Source organism: Passer domesticus, chromosome 7 (genome assembly GCF_036417665.1).
Source record: "Passer domesticus isolate bPasDom1 chromosome 7, bPasDom1.hap1, whole genome shotgun sequence".
Lineage (NCBI taxonomy): Eukaryota > Metazoa > Chordata > Aves > Passeriformes > Passeridae > Passer > Passer domesticus.
This window is the reverse complement of record NC_087480.1, coordinates 14683914-14702514: the sequence shown is the minus strand read 5'-3', so window position 1 is coordinate 14702514 and position 18601 is coordinate 14683914. Positions and strand designations below refer to the sequence as shown.

Genomic DNA, 18601 nt, shown 5'->3' with positions numbered 1-18601 from the left:
TGTTTTTTTTAAAGACAATAATAAATTTAGTTTTAAAAATTTGTATTTACAGAAACTAAATTTACTAAATTGCGCATAAGGCTTTCCTGGTTTATGTGAAAGTCCAAGTGAGAAAAGACAGATGGTGGTGAGGTTTCTTTCTCCATCTGTACCTGTGGGAACAGAAGTGGTAGGATCTGCTCTGTTTTATAGATGTCTTCAAAGTATATTATAGCAATTCTGAGTTTGCTTTTAGTCAAAACCGAACTCCTTGCAATTTGTTGATATCTGAAAGGGCAAATGATTTCGCTGCGAAAAAAAAAAGGAATGTACCCCAGTCTGGTGTCTGGGGACACATAAGTCCTGAAAGAATCAAGTATTTTTCCTAAATAAAATGTTTGTCATTTCAATTTATGCATCAAACACAACTCCTGAATTTGCAATGAAAGCGCTTTGAATAAAATGCTAATGCAAGTTATCAAGAAGAGCACACATCAGAAGCAGTCTGGGTGATAAAGCTGTTTCTGAGCCAGCAGGAAAAGTACAAATTGGGAAGGGGAGTTTCAAAGTTCCCAAATACACAAATAAGGCTCAATGATGCCATATGCAGGAAATACACAAAAACTGATAATCAAAGCAGCATGGCACTACTCAGAGAAGGGCAGCAACACTGAGTAATAAACCATGGCTCATTCACTGGGGGGGTCTATCTGCTACCTTTCTTTTGTAATCCTGTTGCATATACAAGAGGAAGAAAACTTTGGGAATTCCCCTATGATTTCACCAGAAAAAAAAATATAGCCATCATTTAAACTATTCCTGGGAAATAGAAGTTTATGTTGCTTGAGCCAAAAATTACAAGATGATCACTGTCCTCACTGGAGAAAGAACAGAATGCACTTACTATTTCAGTACACAGTGAAAAGTGCAAGCTAGACACATCACCCAATGGTTTGTGGAGAAGAGCTTTCACATAAACATTATTTGGAACTGCATTCAGTACTACTTATCTATTTCTAAATTATACCCCTGAGAGTTTTCAGAGATAATCCTGCTTTCTTTTGTTTCTGTTTCTTAGGGCCTGGAGAATACAGGGAGTGTGGGATGATTTGTCTTATTAAGTATTCTTCAGAAGTTCATGCACTTGGAATCTTCTGCTAGGAAATACCGTGTTGGCTGTCCCTTTGCCTTCTCTTTCTGAGAGATTTTTGAGATCAAAAAGGAGAGGATGAAATTAACACAGCATTACCTCATGACAGACCTGTCTGGAATGTCATTCTTATTAAAATAACATTTACACTGAAGATATCAGATATCACTCAAGGTACAAAAGGATTTCAGCCTCCACTAACTGTGGAGAAGAAAAATATCTGGAATTGCATTAGGAGAGAAAGTAACACACATCATTGGACTGCTGAAGAGTAGGAAGTTTAGCTGTGACAGTTTCATGGAAGATAAAAATGATAGTATACCAGTGTCTTGGTTTCAACAGGGACAGAGTTAGAATGGTACAACCATTAAGGCTGGAAAAGACTCCTGAGGCCCTTGAGTTCAACCACTAGCCCAGCACCACTGAGCTCACCATTAAACCCTTTTCCCAGTGCCACATCCACACAGCTCTTGCCCACTCCAGGTATGGTGATTCCACTGGGCAGCCTGTTCCCATACCTGACCGCCCTTTGAGAAGAAATTTTTCCTAATATTCAATCTAACCCTCCCCGACACAACTTCAGGCTGTTTCCTCTCATCCTGTTAGTTGTTAGCTGGGGAAAGAGTCCAACCCCCAGCTGGCTCCACTCTCCCTTAAGGAGCTACAGAGTGATATTGTCCCCCTTGAGCCTTCTTTTCTCCAGGCTGAGCCCCTCCAGCTCCCTCAGCAGCTCCTCCTCAGACCTGAACTTGGTGGAGTTCAGCTCAGAACAGAGGCTTTTGAATGTGGCATCACTGCCCTTGAACATCCCCAAAGCCTTTTCATAACAAGTTTTCTTCAGAGCTGAAAACTAAACAACAGACTCAGAATATTTCAACTATAAACCCATCACTGGTAACTCCCAAAAAAAAGTTCCAGCTGTTGAGATGCTTTTCTAAAGGAATGGTGTTCACTTTCCTTGGAATGCTGTTCCTCAGTTTCTGCTTTACAATCCCCAGTGTGCCTCATCAGAAAAAAAAGAGCAACTGGGTGTGTGCAGGTGCAGAATGAGGTCTCACAGGGAAAAACATCTCTCAAAACAGAGTATTTATTTTCAATATTCAGGTCTAATAATAAAATGGATTACATTTTTAAATAATCTAAAAGAAATGAAAATAAAATAAATTTGGTCCTATAAAACACTCTGTTAACCTACATTAGAATAACCCAACTTAACTACAGCTCCAAAACCTGTCAGTTCAGTTTCCCTAAGGCTGGATCAAGCAATTGATGACTGCAAACCACACAGATTATCTGTGCTAGTGCCAGAGCCAGCCCAGGGAACAGAAGGGAAGCAGATCACCTCTGTCAGGAGGAATTTCTGTGCTGCTTTAAGGTTATCATTAGCAAGACTCAAAAATCTATGTTGTTCTAAATATAAATGTGAGGAGACATTGGGTGGTTCTCAGAGGAGTGTGTAGATGTATAAAGATTGCCACAAGTGAGGACATCTTGATCCTTGTATATTCTCATCAGTGTTGGTCAAAACCAAAATCCCAGCATACTTCATATGTGGATGTGTCCTACTTCCCTGAACCAGGAGTTAGCTTTCCTTTTGTTTGTCAGAGGATGTATTTCCTGACATAACGAGGCAGGTCACTTATCTATCAAAATGAAAACACAGACATTTGAGAGAACATACAACAAATTCTCATTATTTACTACAAATATATAAACTGAAATGAAATCAAATTGAATAACTTGACTACATGAAAATTATGAAACAGTTTGTATTTTATACACAGCGTATGTACACTGGTTTTGGAAATGTGAGGTTTATCCATGCAAATTTAATACAAAACACTATTTACAAAACCAAAATAACAGTAAGAACATTTTTCAAAAGAAACATGTTGGAAGCTCCAGCAATAATGGAAATCCTGAAAAAAGGCTTAATACAGTATAGTACAAGTAGACAATCTTCAAAAGTATGAAAGATGCACTTTACAAGAACATGAAATGCAAAATCAATTGAAATGCACTATCAAAAACTTTGCAAGTATATACACAATCTGAGCATCTATTTTTAATGATAACTCTCCTGCTGTGCCCTCAGAACTACTTTTGCCACATCCTGCACACATTTACATGTTGACCATCTGGTTACATTGCATCTTCTGAGTTTTATAACCACAAGTTACAAAATAAAATAACCGAATACCAACTGAATGATAGTTGTAAAGCAATCACATTTTCATTGTTCTAGACATTCCACAATAGTAAAAAGTATTCACATTACTCCCAATGTATTCCACCAACCCACCCTCTTTCCTACACCTGTGTGTGCTCCTCCTGGGAATGTCAGCCTTGCCTTGCTGCTGGTGCCACAGCCAAGAGCAGCTACAGCCAGGAATTTGCTTCAGGTATCACATCCCTTCAGCAAACACAACTGCATCAGCAGCTCCACGTGAGGAGCACAGTCCTGCACAGCTTCAGAATACAAATTAATACTAAACAGCTACTGCAAGTTCCCATGCCAGGTATGGCACAATCAAACCCTACACAAATATTATAGTCATTTTGGAAATATTTAACTGGTTGACTCATTTTTAAATGAAACAAAGCAAAAAGGTATCCTTGTGGCCTTTCCAAATATTCTCTATTTTACAATCTGCCTTCATAAAACTATAATGGAAAAAGTTATGTTTGCCTTATTTCACTTAACTTTGAATGAAGTGAGGAAACCCTCCTTAGTGCTAAGAATTTACTGTAAATGACTGACTTTATGCAGTAACTGAGCTACAAAACTCTGGAGGGAAATTCTGGTCTTACTGAAGCCTTACAATCACAGACTTATTTAGGTTGGAAGAGACTTTAAATGGATCAAGTTCAACTGCAAATTTAACACTGCCAAAACCAAAGTTTTTCCAAAACAATTTAATTGCTGTCAGTCCGAGCCGTCCTTTTCCTTTAGAATTTCCTAAGATACTAGAGTAGCCATGGAAAAACATTTTGGTTTTTGCTTGTTTTAAGATTAGGATTCTAAAAATGTAAAAAAACACTCTAAAAATTCTTTTTTGAAAATGCAATTGGCTATATATAATTTGAACTAAAAATGATAGATTAGATGTCGTTTCATGACAACTGCTGTGCCTTACCTAAAAGTGACCAAGCAGCTTGCAGAAATTTTGCTGCCCTTTGTCTCTCATGCTGAAAAAATAATGGTCAAATCCAATGAGGGAACAAACACTTCATATAACCACAATTTTAAGATAGTATGTTAGCAAAATTGTACTATGCGAAAGACAAAGCAAAGGGCATTTTATTATGTAACAAACACAGGAGCCAAAACTGCTTCTGTGCAGTGACAAGTTTAAACTAAAATTCAATTAATCATATATTCTCTAAGCAGTGAAGATCAGCAGAATTTTTCTTCATATTTTCCAAAACAAACCTGTACCATAGCATATCATTAAGAACAGAATTCACCTGTCCCTCTGTCTGTAAATGAATGACACATGACCCAGTGTGTGGCATATGGAACAAACTCAGCAATACTGCTTGCATTCCCTTCTGGAAGAGCATGAGGGCCACATTGACCAGTTCAGAGCCACAATGCCATTTTCAGTCAGAAAAGGTCTGCAATTCCCACAGCAAAAGCATCCTCTGCCTCACTACATCACCCACTGCTGGGGAAAGTTAAATATTCCTGAATATCTATTAGTGATTACTGTCAAATTATCACTAGGTGGTTTTGCTCAGGTTGCAGCATCTCTTTAAGAGCAAGGAGGTGTTTTTGTCAGCTGTTGTCCTGCACAGCCTCACTGGCCCAAAGGCAGGGGAGCACAAGTGGCCCGTGCCAGGTCCCCTGCCCAGGGCTGGGCACAGGCAGTGCCCCCTGCACCATCAGCCACGCTTGCTGCAGCACTGGCACAAAGCTGTCTAAACCCAACAGGCTCTGGGAACACAAAGCTGGCAAATCTCTTGTTCTAAGCTCTGCTGAAAGCTCCACACACTCCAGGGTCCTCATCCCTTGGCTACAAAACACATCCCCCCTCTTTACTGAGCCTGAAGTGATTCACTGTGAAATCAATTCAGAGCACTCTCTGCTTGGACAACTCTACTTTGCCTTTCCCATTGCTGGTCTTAATTCCAAATTGTGTGTGTTGGGGTGTGTTTATTTACTTTTGCTTTTCAAGTAGAGATTCTCTAACAGAAACACAGACATTAGCTTGATTTGGTGAGGGAAAGTGACATTTGATTTACCACATCTCCTATCTGCAGAAGGGCTAAAAACTCCCACAGGTTGCTTTCAGCTGAAATGAGTGGCATTAGCCTTTCAAATAAACACTTAAGGAATAATCAGCAGAGAGAAGAAGTGCCAGACCTTTGTCCTTCTCTTCAGTACCAACATGACATATGAAAGTTCCATTTTAGTGAAAATAAATATCTTCGTTTTTGTTTGGATTTAGCTACAGATTTATGTCAAAATCTGATGAGACTGTCACTAAACGATACAGTATTTCAAATGAAGTTTTTAGTGCAGTAAAAACCTAATGGTTGTCCTCACCTACAATTTTACTGAGGTAACAACACCTTCCCACCTCACTTCAATGTAATTTTTCCTACCGTGTAAATACTGTTTGGCTTATCAGAAGTTTTTTATTAAATGAATCCATGTAATATTTTACAACTTCATTTGACTTACCAGAGATCACTATTTTAGTCAAGAAACTGACACTAAAGTTTGCTAGTGCCAAAGAAGTTTAAGCCATGTGTGCTATGGTCTCCAGCTCAGGTGTTCCACAAATTAAAAAGGTGAGAATCTACTGAAGTCAAGGGTAAAACCTGCCTTGACTTCAGTAAAGCCTAGAATTAAAAAAAAAAAATTATTATTCATTTAAATTTGTTTATTTTTTCAAATCCATTCTTCCCTATTTTATGTTCATAGTTCTTGGTTAGATTTTGGAATCTTAACTCCAGATCAGGGGTCTGGATGGTTTCTGCATCCCCAGCAGTGCCCCACTGAGCACAGTGGATTAGCAGTGCTGGAGAACAGATGAAAAGCATTTCTGAGATACTCTCTGGGAAGACATCACACTTCACAACAATTATTTTATTGTCACTGCTTTAAGACCTCACCATATCTGGGACATTATTGCTCAAGTGAAAGATCAGTCACATGTGACATACTGCATGCAGTGACATAAAACACAGAAAAAATACACAAGGCCAGAAGCCCTGTCACTATGCTGATCCACTCTGTAATTTACAGTTCATGCCACATTATTGCAAAGTTTATTAGGAAAACTTAATGCACCTTCCTAAAGCTTTTAATGATGACTTTTCACGTTGTAAGTGAAAAAAGAGTGCAACAGGAACTGAGCAGGCCTCTGTTTTTACCTACCCTATCAGCTGTATCAAGTATTAAATAATGGCATCATATCCTAAACAAAACTGAAAATGGGTATCTCAAACACTGGAAATGTTTGGAACAAGGATTCTGGAATCACAGTGGTTTACCAGTGCCACTGGAACAATTTCTTAAACAAATTCAAGAGGAAGAAGGGAAGTGGCCCAGAGTGACCAACAACCTGCATGCACTAGATCTGAGAATGAACAAAAATAAGTAAGATGCTGGGAATCAAAAGGAAAGGGGAAAGGAGTATATGCAAGTTCTTGTACAGGAATGACACAACTATCTCCACAGGGTACCCGGAAATAAACTTCAAATTCAAGTCTTTTTAGCATCATTTTTGGAATTGCTGTTAAAGAAATCACAATGGGTACAAGCCAATGTTAGCAAGGCTTTAGATTATTATTAGTAGTAGTAGTAAAAGCAGTGAGAGATGAGAAAAAGTTTCATCCACAGAGGATCTTTTCTCAGACTGCTCCTAAGGGTACTTGAAGGCTTTAATCTTTGCATGGTAAAAGAGAAGCCTTGGAAAAATCATAATTATCCTCCTCCATAAGCAAGAAGGCAGCCATAATAATTTCCAAGGAATGGCAAAGCAAGACTGTTGGTGGCAAGTCTGTGGGGAAGAACTGCAGCGTATGAAAAAAAAAACCAAAAACAATTTGTTTTAGTAGATTTCAGTTTAAAATGAGTACATAAGTTTCATATCCAGTTTTCAACTTACTAAGGAGTTTGAAAAACCCCTTAGTAGTCAGCAGCTGCCATGCTACATCAAGGGAATTCTTAATCTTTACACTGTGATGTAACTTAATAAAACTAGTTCAAGAAGGAAAAATGTTACCTTAAGCACAGAAAATGTTTTAAAATATGGCAAGGAAATAGTGGAGATCACTTTTCAGATAACAAAGTGATAATTTGTAGTTAGCACTTCCATGGCTAACACTGAACTAGAACTTTGCTCTGGCAGTAGCAACAACAGGGAAATCAAAGACAAGGACTTATTCTTTTTGAGTAGCTGGGTTTTTTAGGTGTAGCAGGCAAACATTTTGCTTAGTGAATTTTAAGTTTTTCTTTAGTTTTTACATGACTTTTCAGATAGTGCCATTAATGAAAATAGAGACTGAAGTTGTTAAAATAACCATTAGAAGAGATACAAAAACCAATTAGAGATAGATTTGAAATACAATATTTCAAATGTCAAAGCAATCCAGTTTCCTTAAACATGTATTTATCTAACCTAAGATTTATATCTATGACTTTTCAAAGTAATTTATACACCAGCCTCTCCATAAGCTGTGTTTTAAGACAACACTATATGAACAATAGTGGATTTTAGCTATTACATGTACACAAACTTGTTTCAATGGATTTAAAAATAAGTGGTATTTTTAAACTTACCAGAAAAAGGTTATTTTTCCTGTCAGCTATTGCCTATAAGACTACAGTACAATAGACAATACTCCTTCCCCATTCTTTTATGAATTATCTTACACAGGGTCTTGGTCAATTGGAAAGAACAGAATCAAATCTTGTCACATGCCTGGCAAACATATCCCTCAACTGAAAATAACTTAGCCTGAAATAGAAATTCTGTGGCAGTCAAAACATTTTTCTTTAATTGAGCTACCTATTCATGAATAACAAACTAATACTAACAGATGTACTACCAAAATGATGAAATTATTTGCAAGTTGTTTGGAGAAGAACTCAACTGTGTATGATTCAACACACCAAGAATTTGTTCAGAAGCAAACAAATACATCAACTCAGAAGTTTCAAAAGAACACCACAATGGAAATGTTTCGTTTTCACATTTATCCATCGATCCAATGTCTCAGCACAGTGACATTTGTAGAAACTGACCTGTGTGCTAATGCAACACTCATGTAAATTACACATTAAACCCTGCAAACACTAAAAAGATAAACACTGATACTTCCCAGCTAAATTATGGATATACCTGTTGTAAAAATGTCATGTGAGATCAGGAGCAATATTACACAAAATCCTGAACATCACAGCGTAAACCTGAGATTTTGGCAGTTTTATCAAAATGTCCTAAATTACTCTGTATGCACTAGTCCTCATGTCTTATTCATCATGTGTATTTGTTTGTCCCAAAGAAAAAAAAGTAGACAATTTTTGTCCAACAATACAATAAATCAAAAGTAATTAGGTATTATCAAATTAAATAGCATAAATAAAAAGTATTTACAGTATTTTCTAATTATTAGACAACAATTAAATTGTGCAACAAACTTAAAACACCCAACATCAAAAATGTGAAGTATTACTTAAATCTTCACATACTGATTTTACAAAAAAACTATTAAAATATTAAAAAATTTCCATTTTATCTATTTTAAACAAAGAAACTTCAAAAATGTTTAAGACTATTAAGAGTTATCAATTACACAGGCACTTCACAGGTAAACAATCTACAGTACAACTGAAAAAAAATATTTGGCACCAACCTAGAAGACTGGAAAAACTCAATAAACTGTGTCCTTTTCTCACTGTATCCTGTTCTGTGTAATCACCAGACACTCACACTCAATACTGGCAATGTTAGAAGTGCGTAAGTTACAATCAGGAGTGCAAAAAACAAAGAACGCAAATATTAAGCTTTCAGAGAGTGAAAGGGGATTACAAGTGATCAGTTGCTCACATTTTTACCATCATACCATCGCTACATTTTTGACTCATCTTTAAATCAAATGATTGACTCAAAATTTAAAGTGACGGGGGGTGTGCTTTGTACTTTCAAAAGTAACTCAAACAACATTTTCAATGTAAAAAAAGAAATCCAGCATTTAACTCTAACACTGAGATGTTAAATGGCAGCTTTTAACTTAACTGGAAAGAGAACCTGATGCTACCAGATTCTCTTAGTACATCCGATTACAAAAGAAAAAAAAGAATAGTTATGTTCTTTTAACTGTGAACTGACTCCAAGGTTTTCACACACAGCTCCAAAGTAAGGCTCTCTACAGCATCTGGACAGGTTTTAGTTTTTGATGGCTTGGGTGTTCCTGTGTAGGAGACTGAAATGCCTCAGAGCAATCCATAACAGAGCAATGGGAAGCTGTCTAGCTGCCAAGAAGTCATGTCACATGGAAGAAAGGTGAGATACTTTCAACGCAGGCAACTCAAGCAGGGCTTGAACTGTGAGGCCAACCTTCACCAGACCCCTTTCCTCCAGAATGTGATGAGGCAAGCAAAGTCTCTCCTGCAAAAGAACACAGGACATTTAACCAGTTCCATGCCTTTGTCCCCCGGGCAGGTAACAAACACATTCTCTGAAGCCACACACATGTCAGGAAGACACTTGCAGAGAAAACACCTTAGGCCTTAAATGTCCCTGTGCCTCTCTACAGCAACAGAATGGGCAGAAACTTGCTATAGTTAGGATCTGTTTAAAGTGTTAAACTATGACAATGTCAGAAAAGACAAAAAAGACTGTTAAATTCTTAAAGTAAAGTAAAGCACTTTCTTTTCGTAAGCAGAGTCAGAAAAACATCTGGTGGGTGCTGTTGGCGCAGTGGCCTTCTTCCCCCTTCCCCTGTTTTGCAAACTTATTACCAATCTTTGCCTTGGGATAACTTAGAAGAGGTGACAGACTCAATAATGAACCATTCTCCAAGAAAGTCATCATTCAGTCTCAAAATTCAGCACAAGCTGGACAGTCCTCCCAACTGCCAGCTGGTGTTACAAATAATTCACAAGGTAAATGTGAGCACCTCTAGCTTCTGAATGGCCTGTGGCTCCACATGAGGCAGAAGCCATGGCAGAGCAGTAAACCCAGCTTCTAAATCTATCAACTAATTTACTTCTTGCACTAAAGAAGATCAAGGCAATTTTTTGTATTATAATATGCAGAAAATTATTTATTTTTTAGGTTTTTTCCCCCTCATAAAAGGAGGTAAGAGGATACACTTGGCCAACAGAAGTACAAGTAATGGGCTGCAACTACAGCCATGCTAAAAAAGACAGTCAGTCATTCAGACTACAGATTTCTGTAAGTGTAGAGTATTTCCTAGGCAGCCTGAATTCATGCCAAAATGAGTTGCTAAATCAAGACTTTCAAGTAATAAAACATTACCCTCTCAAGTCCGTTCCTTTGGTTAGATGACAATATATTTTACAAGGAGGTCAGTGTTTTTTTTACTATTAAGAACTGACTAGAAACCCATAAAATAGCTTCTTCAAGTTCACCCCATAAGCCTGGAATGGAATTTCTGTTCAGATCTTCAAGTCCCCTGGTCAGTGTCATAATCACTATTGCTCCCTAAATAAAGCTCCCCTCACCCCCCAAACTCAGTATTTGCTGATGTTTTCTGTAGTTATTAATAAATCAATAAAGCAATTAGTGTACCTGTGGAACGCCCAATTTCTTACAAGCATCAAGAAAGTTTTCAACATTTCTTCGGCACTTTGCCATGCTGAGTTTAGGCTGTGAAGACAGGATATTAAATCTTCATCAGACATTCCTGAAGGAGTGCATATTTCTGATGTAAATTCACTTACAGTTACTAAAGCACAAGACACATTCTATGAAGACTCAGTATGAGGAAAATAAATCTTAAACTAAACTTCTGAGCCTCACTTAATGCTTCTTCCAAGAAAAACCTACATGAGTAATGTAGCAAATCAATGCGGTAAACATGAGTCACAAATGTTTAATATTGAAATTCAAAAGCTTCTTTTCATGTAAGATGTACCAAAAATGAGATAAATGATTTGTGCCTTACCACTGCTGGCGATGGGACGTGAATGCTGGCAACAGAACGTGGCCTTATGTGATTGGCTAAATGGCAAAGAACCACCCCATCCATCAACGCTGCTCCAATGTCATCTGGCAAAATTACCTTCAACCTGGATTCAAGATTCTAGGAAAAGGGCCATAAGTAAGTTACTCTCAACATTAGCTGGTTTTTCATTTTAAAAGCAGGGTATTTTAAAGCATGTAGATGTTTAAAAGGAACATTTTAATACTGAAGTGAAATAAACAGAGTAAATTTACGCCTTACTCAGTATAAACATCCTTTTCTCCTTACAGGCCTTGTGTTCCTTTTGTTTGTATTGCTAGGTTTTTCATGTGTTTTATGTTATTTTGTGGGGTTTTTTAAAATGACACAACAACATACATCGAGAAAGATATTGTGCCAACAATGACTAGAATACACAGCTCTCAAGCCCATGTAACAAACTCGCTGCTCGTAACAGGAAAGCACAGAACTGAAGGATAGAACCGTTATGCTGAATATGTGATCAGTGCTTAGTGGGCAAAATCTGTGAGTTGAAACCACACAGGATTTTATGAGAAAGAGGAAAATAAAAAGAAGGGAACAAAACTGGGAAAAGCTGTTTTGCAAAACAGAGAAGGCAAACAACGGTTTTTCCCGCCCCAACAAGACTTCACTGCTCAGGAAGTGAACAGACAAACATCCTTCACAGAGGTCCACCACAAATCAGCACTGCCCTGAAAAGCAAAGCAGCTATGATTTAGTTTACTCTAACTGCTAAATGCCTTGAAAACAGAACTACACAAAAAACAATTTACTAGAAATCTGAATTGTAGAACCCATTCAGGATTATGAAATTTGTAGCAACTTTCTACACTCAAAAAGCATTCGGTCATTTAGAAAGCAATAATAATTTTTCTTCAGATCTCAGGTCAAACAATAGCAAACACAAGCAGATTTATTGTGGCCCTAGAAAATTTAAAACCTCAGAAAAAAAATTCATTTCACTTTGTTTTTTAGAAAGAAAACAATCCCAACTAATTCCCAGTTGGTATTTTGGTTGGACCCAAACACGTACCAGCGCAGCCTGTTACATGAAATTCCTTAGGAACAAATACCACTACAGGGATGCCCTTGTACCACTGCAACAACTTGGAGGCCTTTAAAATGAAGATTTAAATTGTGGAACAGAGCAAACCAAATGCACTGTACCCATATGGTGAATGATGGTACCTACACTGCGAAGCTGTCTGATTTGTTCCCTCTCCTCCCTTAAATGTTCCATTTTCCTCCTCATAGTGAACCCAGGATCCACTGCACCATAGTCCTGGCGTGAGGCACGGCTGAAAGCTGTCAAACATGAGGGAAGTCAGTCAGAATTCAGATGGAAAACATTCAAAAATTAAAGATGTATAACTGAGGATAAAAACAGGAAAAAACTGAAGAACTTTTAAGAACAAATATATTTAAGCATCCTGCTAGAAAAGATGCTGCCTATGAAACATTTTTCAAATAAAATGCAGAGATCATCAGACTTAAGTGTAAGTGGATAATTAGAAAATAAGGAGACTGAACTGACTTCAATATTGAAGTATCAGTATGGGACATACAACTCCATCAGCACTTCTTCCAGAATCTCAATCTAGCTTTTTAAGTATTTGCATGTTTTACTTTAAATCAAGTATAAAGCCTTTAAGCCATCAAACCTCAAGAACAATTGTCTACTGTTTCCCTGTTCTTTGACAGTGACTAAGTATGCACAAAATAAAGAAGTGGGAAAAAAAAAAACTTTTAAAAAAAAACAACCCCCCCAAAAAAATCTCAAACAAATCACTCTGCAACTTGAGGAGCTTCCAATTATCTGTTTGCCAAAGCAGCTGTCTGTGCCTTTCCCAGTGCTCTGCAGTGATAAGTAAATTGAGTGAACTGCTGTACTGTGACATCTGCTATGCTTACTGCCTCTTGCAGCCTGGGAAATAAATACATTGTGTTAGAGAACAGCAGCTTACCTGACCTTGGTTTGAGACCAAATGGACCATGAGTGTTACTATCTGTCCTTTCACAATCCTGTTAAAAGAGATGAAATCAGTTTTCTTCCACTCATTAAAAGAAATAACTTTTCTTCCCATTAAGATACTGTTTAAATTATTCTTGCCTAAGGAGAGTCCTTCTGCTTAACTGTAAAAGTCTTTTGAGGAGGACAATGTAAAATAAATTGAATGAATGTAACCTTACTACATATAGATAAAACTGTCATAATAAGAAAGAAAAGTAGCACCAGATTATCTAAAATGTATTGCAAAATATTTCAAACTACTGCAAACTATTCTGTGAACAGAGTTTAAGCCAGCTGTAAGCCAATGCAAATGCAAATATTCTCCCAATGTTTAGCATCAAAACATTTCTTAAGAAATATCTACTTCCAGCTATGAAGATCAGGTTTTTCTCATTTCACCATCTGAAAAGAGAAATGCACTCAATATCTTGGTATGTACAAGAGATACCCTTGTTTCATTCCAGTGTATTCTGGGAGAGGTTTCAATTCGTCTCTCTCAGGCTCCTCACTAACATGAGGTAGAAACGTTAATAATACTTGCTTTATTTTGATTTAAGCAGTGCAGTGCTCTCCCAGTGAGATTCCATGCACAGCCATCCCTGAATGAAGCTGGAAGGCTGCACCACAAAGGTGATACCCAGGACTGAGAAGGATTAAAGTACTTGAGAAGTGTCACCACTTTTGGGTTTCTGGTGAAATATAAAGCACTAAACCATAAACTTCAAATCCTCTCAGTGACCACATGCCCTGAAGAGCAGTATTCCTTAGGAAGGCCTATCAAATATGGCAAATTTGATTTTTGTTTCATTAGTATTTTCATTAGGAAAAATAATGGAGACAAAGCAATGCACCTTTCCTCATAGCAGTCAAAAAGAAGAACTTTAGAGGAGACCAGAGTTGCAAAGGTAAAACAAATTGTAATATCTGTCTCTAGTTTCTATCTCTTTTTGAATTTTTATTATGATGAAATACTTCTAATGGTAATTTCAAAGGAAACAAACAGCTTTGTATCTGCATGGAAACCTGGTGACAGCAATGAACACAAAGAAATGTTTGTTGAATGAAAAACAAACCCACAAACTTGTACCTCAGACGACACAGGAGACTGTGGAGACACATTAGTATTATCACTGTCTTGCTAAAAAGAAATCAAAAAGATGAAATTATAAAAATGAAAATGATGATTTAACAAGAAACATGAAATTATGAAATCCATGAGTCATGTAACATTTATCAAGTATGCTACAAACTGGCAGCAACTAAATTTAAAATATGTAAGGCAAGAAACCACTGTTCGCTGTTTATACCAAATATTAGTTTTACATCACCTCTGCTTGATAGGTGAATTAATTTTGCTATTACCAAAGCAAGCAAACATCCTACTGTTCCCCAGCAGGCAATCATGACATTTTTTTCAAATAAAGGAGTATAATAGTTATTTCTGCTATGGCTTTGGAATGCAAAGTTAATTTGTTCAAAAAAGACAATAGAATAAATTTATTTCGTAATATTTCACACAATTACTACATCTCACCTCATCATTTTCATTTCCACTTGAACTCTTTCTGGAAGACTTATACTGCAAAACACACACAATTATTACTTTAAAATGAAAGCATGGTTTTCATTTGAACTAAAAGGCTTGCTTTCACTCAGATGTTACTTATTACTAATGAAGCTGCTGAGAGAAAAGGCCATGTTACAGAAACAAAGGAACAAAAAGAAACAAACCAGAAAAGAACATGACATTTCTAGGCAAGACAAGATCTTCATTAGCTGAAGAGATAAGTGCATTTTAAAACTAAACACTTGTATAGTGTGAACTCTGCATGTGACAGCTGATCCAAATGAAAAGATCTTAACAACTGCTAACACAAAGCATTATTTCTTAGAAAAAATTATGCAACCTGTGAAAAGTGCTTTTGTAATATGTTTTATGTGACTAAGATTGCTTACACTTCAGGAGATTGACTTGACATTGCAAAAAATTAGATTAAAAAAGATTAAGGCTGCCTTTAAAACTTCAAAGTCTGATCACATCCTTTTATGTATTTAAGACAATGCTTTACCCACAGGTCTGTCTGATTTGCTGTGTGCTGCCTTCAGCACTGTCCCACTTCCCTGATTATTCAGAAAGTGGAGACAAGTAAGGAAGAATTGAAGGAAAAAGTTTACAATAGTGGCATTTAAAAAAATAAATTTATTTAATTGTCTACAAATCAAGTGTACTAAAAAGTAGAGAAGGCCCATGCAGATCAAATTAAAGAGATCATCACTGCAAAAGTCTAAGTTTGTGGGGTGTATGTGGCCAGGCTACTCTTCATGATGTCACAAAAATGCAGGCTGAGCAAGAGACAACTGTATTATCACTGTTTTCTCACAACAGCACTGGTGCCTATTTTTTTCCCAGTTTGCCAAGGCAAATAGGCTCTGTTTCAGTGGCTTACTGCCTCAGTTTTGTAAATGAAACTATGAAACAGTGTCTTTTGTTACTGCTACAGGCTGTTTAATTCACTGAGGAGACCCATCCAGAGCTGTATATAATATGATTTCAGGCATCTGCTTTCATCACAGAGCTCACAGCTGACTGGGAAGTTATGAGGAACCACTTCTGTATTGGTAGCACAGCTCTTTAACCAGGCAAACCACTGAATTCTCTTTTACTGAGAGGTTTCTATCTCTTTCTCCTTCAATGCTACAGCAAAAATTAATTTCAGGATAAAAACCCTGGAAAGAGGATACAACTCCACAATCTCTTCAGGAAAAAAAAAAGGCTTCTATAATTACAACAATATATCTGAGATGTATGGCATGCTCTGTTCTCCCAAGAATTTAATTTCTTTGAAGTTCCTTGGCATTTCACAAAGATGTTTGATGGCGAAGACCCAAGAAACTAATTTCATAAGTGACAAATTTAATTCTAATTCAACCTAGCACTGCTCAGAGCTCTCCTATTTCTCTACTTAGCCCAAAACAAACGTTTCCCAATGCTGCTAGAGCTTCCCCTCTGTTCTGCAGAAAGCAGACACTGGCACCTGCTGACTGAGGGTGCACACTACAGCAGCAAGGGAACAATGAAAATATTCCTTCTGAAATGAAAACTAATGCCATGAGACCCAAAAGGTATAAATCATTCCTAGAATCATGCTGCAAATAAAAGACAATGTATCTTTTCTTTGCACTAAAAATAAGTATATAAATGGCTAAATAAAAATCCCTCCTAATAGATGGTGAAGGAACAATGACAAGATTAGTTTTTTGTTTTGCCAGAAAACAACAATTCATTACTTTATTTTATTTGAAAGATAAACAAAATCTTTGATAATTTTTTCTCTTGATTTTCCTGCCCTCTTAAATTATCCTAAATACATACATAAATATATTAATCAAAAGAGTAAAATAGAAAATATGTTACATGCAAATTTAAAAGCATCACAACCTTTGAGGATTTACCTTTACTTGGTTTTACAGTTTGTCTTATTTAAAACTCTTATTTAAAAAAACAAGCGTCATCCACCCTCACTTCCCCCATTACCTTGAAATACTCTTTTCTGATTTGTTTACTTCTCCTCCTTTCTTCATTCTGCCAGATTACTGGCTGTGTTTCTGGCCAGTGCTGCTCATCCACTGAATCCTTCTGGTTTTCCAGTGGCTATAATAGTCAGAAATACTTTTATGTAAAATGTAAACATCCCTCTTGTGTATTAGCACAAATTAGTATGAACTACAATTGTTAATTGTTTGCCTGCCTCAATCTAGCTTTATGACCTGGAAGTTTAACAGTCTTAATGGTGATTCTGGTAGAAACCACTTATTTTTTTTTTTTCAAATTCTAAAACATATTTCACAGAGAAAAAAAACCTATGAAATAGTTCTTCAGAAAGTAACACTTTTCAGCATTGAGACTAATTCTGTAGGCAGGTTAGGAAACCACCACAGGTTGCCAGAAATACACCAGTTTCAAGTGTGGTCAGCCACTAGCAGATCTAATTTCTCACTGCGAATATTCATCACACAGAGAAAGGATGGCTGCAACAAGACAGTTGGAGTAGTTGTTGACTGTTTCTATCTAAAAGATTATACACCCCAACAAGCTGGAAGAGAAATCTCCCTTTCAAAGCACTGCATTATGCAATACATACTGAGGAGACCGCTAAAGTAGATTGATTCTTAAATAATAATAAATATATATGACTGCCTACTTTACAAAAACGGTAAGTAGACAATCGAAATGGACTGTTTCCTAAGGGTACCACAACATTTCTGTTTCTTCTTGCAAGATATGAGGGCCTTTAAAGCAATTGCAGATAACTAACAGATTGAAATAATAAAGTACTCTTTATAGTTTAACTGGAATTTTGTCATATCATGCAAGCTTCTCACTGAGGTATGGGAAATGAAAGGCCTACATAATTCAACCCATCTAGAAGCTGCATCTAAAAACCAAACTGAACATTATGGTGAGGCAATACCTTTATATGCAAAGACATACTAAACCCAAGAAAGTAAAATTTATGCCTCATTAGTTTCAAGACCTGAAAGCTGGTACCAGGTACTTTTAAAACAAAAGGCCTCCATTACAAACAAGTCAAACTGAGGCATAAGATCTCCAAAGGGTTTACATTTTCCACCACAATTAAGATACCTTCAAGAACTACATGTATAAGCAACCATACAAATGCATAAAGTATTCTGCCATAGAGACAAAATCGGGAAACAACAACAACAAAATCACTTCAATATAAAGCCACCACATTTACAATTGAATATTTACCTGCCAGCTGTATGGGGACACTGAGGAATTCACTTCATTTGTTGAAACACTAAAAAGTAAGATGAAAGGCATTATGAAGCACACTACTTTTTTGTGTACTTTAAAACAAGTTACTTGAAAATATCAAAGAAGTGGCTTCTCCACAGCACTACAGTATTTTTTTGCCATCTGTAAAAGATGTCATAATGTGGCTTAAAAGTATGACCATTTAACTAAAATCTGAAATCATATTTCACTCTCCTTTAACAGAACTTGACAATGTGTCTTTGACACAACAGTATTTTATTCACATAAAACTTCTTTTGAAATTTTTAGTTTGTTTTTGTTTTAAGTCTCAAAACTGCCTGTTTCATTAACAAAAAAGTAAAAATTTAATTCTTCCTGGATTGCCCTCTAATAAAGAAGCCTAACAGAGGTGTACACTTGAATAGTTGACAGCAACTCACAGAGAACCTGTGGTAAGTAAGCAAGGCCTGGAAGGTTCCAGGTAACAGCTGCAGCA

At 36.7% G+C, this 18601-nt stretch overlaps 1 protein-coding gene across 7 annotated transcripts in view; it reads right to left on the bottom strand.

Annotated features, from left to right (window-relative positions):
- Positions 1–2807: 2807 nt before the first annotated feature.
- LRCH2 (leucine rich repeats and calponin homology domain containing 2) overlaps positions 2808–18601 on the bottom strand; it is a 39488-nt gene continuing 23694 nt past the window's right edge. For 5 of the 7 annotated variants that reach the window (XM_064426968.1, XM_064426972.1, XM_064426970.1 and 2 more), the window contains 9 exons: positions 18100–18148; positions 16861–16977; positions 14860–14904; positions 14413–14463; positions 13279–13336; positions 12507–12619; positions 11276–11413; positions 10900–10977; positions 2808–9753 (listed from right to left, as the gene is read on the bottom strand). In XM_064426968.1, the coding sequence (XP_064283038.1) occupies positions 9634–9753; positions 10900–10977; positions 11276–11413; positions 12507–12619; positions 13279–13336; positions 14413–14463; positions 14860–14904; positions 16861–16977; positions 18100–18148 (769 nt within the window). In that variant the 3' untranslated portion in view covers positions 2808–9633. The remainder of the gene's footprint in view (positions 9754–10899; positions 10978–11275; positions 11414–12506; positions 12620–13278; positions 13337–14412; positions 14464–14859; positions 14905–16860; positions 16978–18099; positions 18149–18601) is intronic. The other 2 variants (XM_064426969.1, XM_064426971.1) reach the window with 1 other exon arrangement.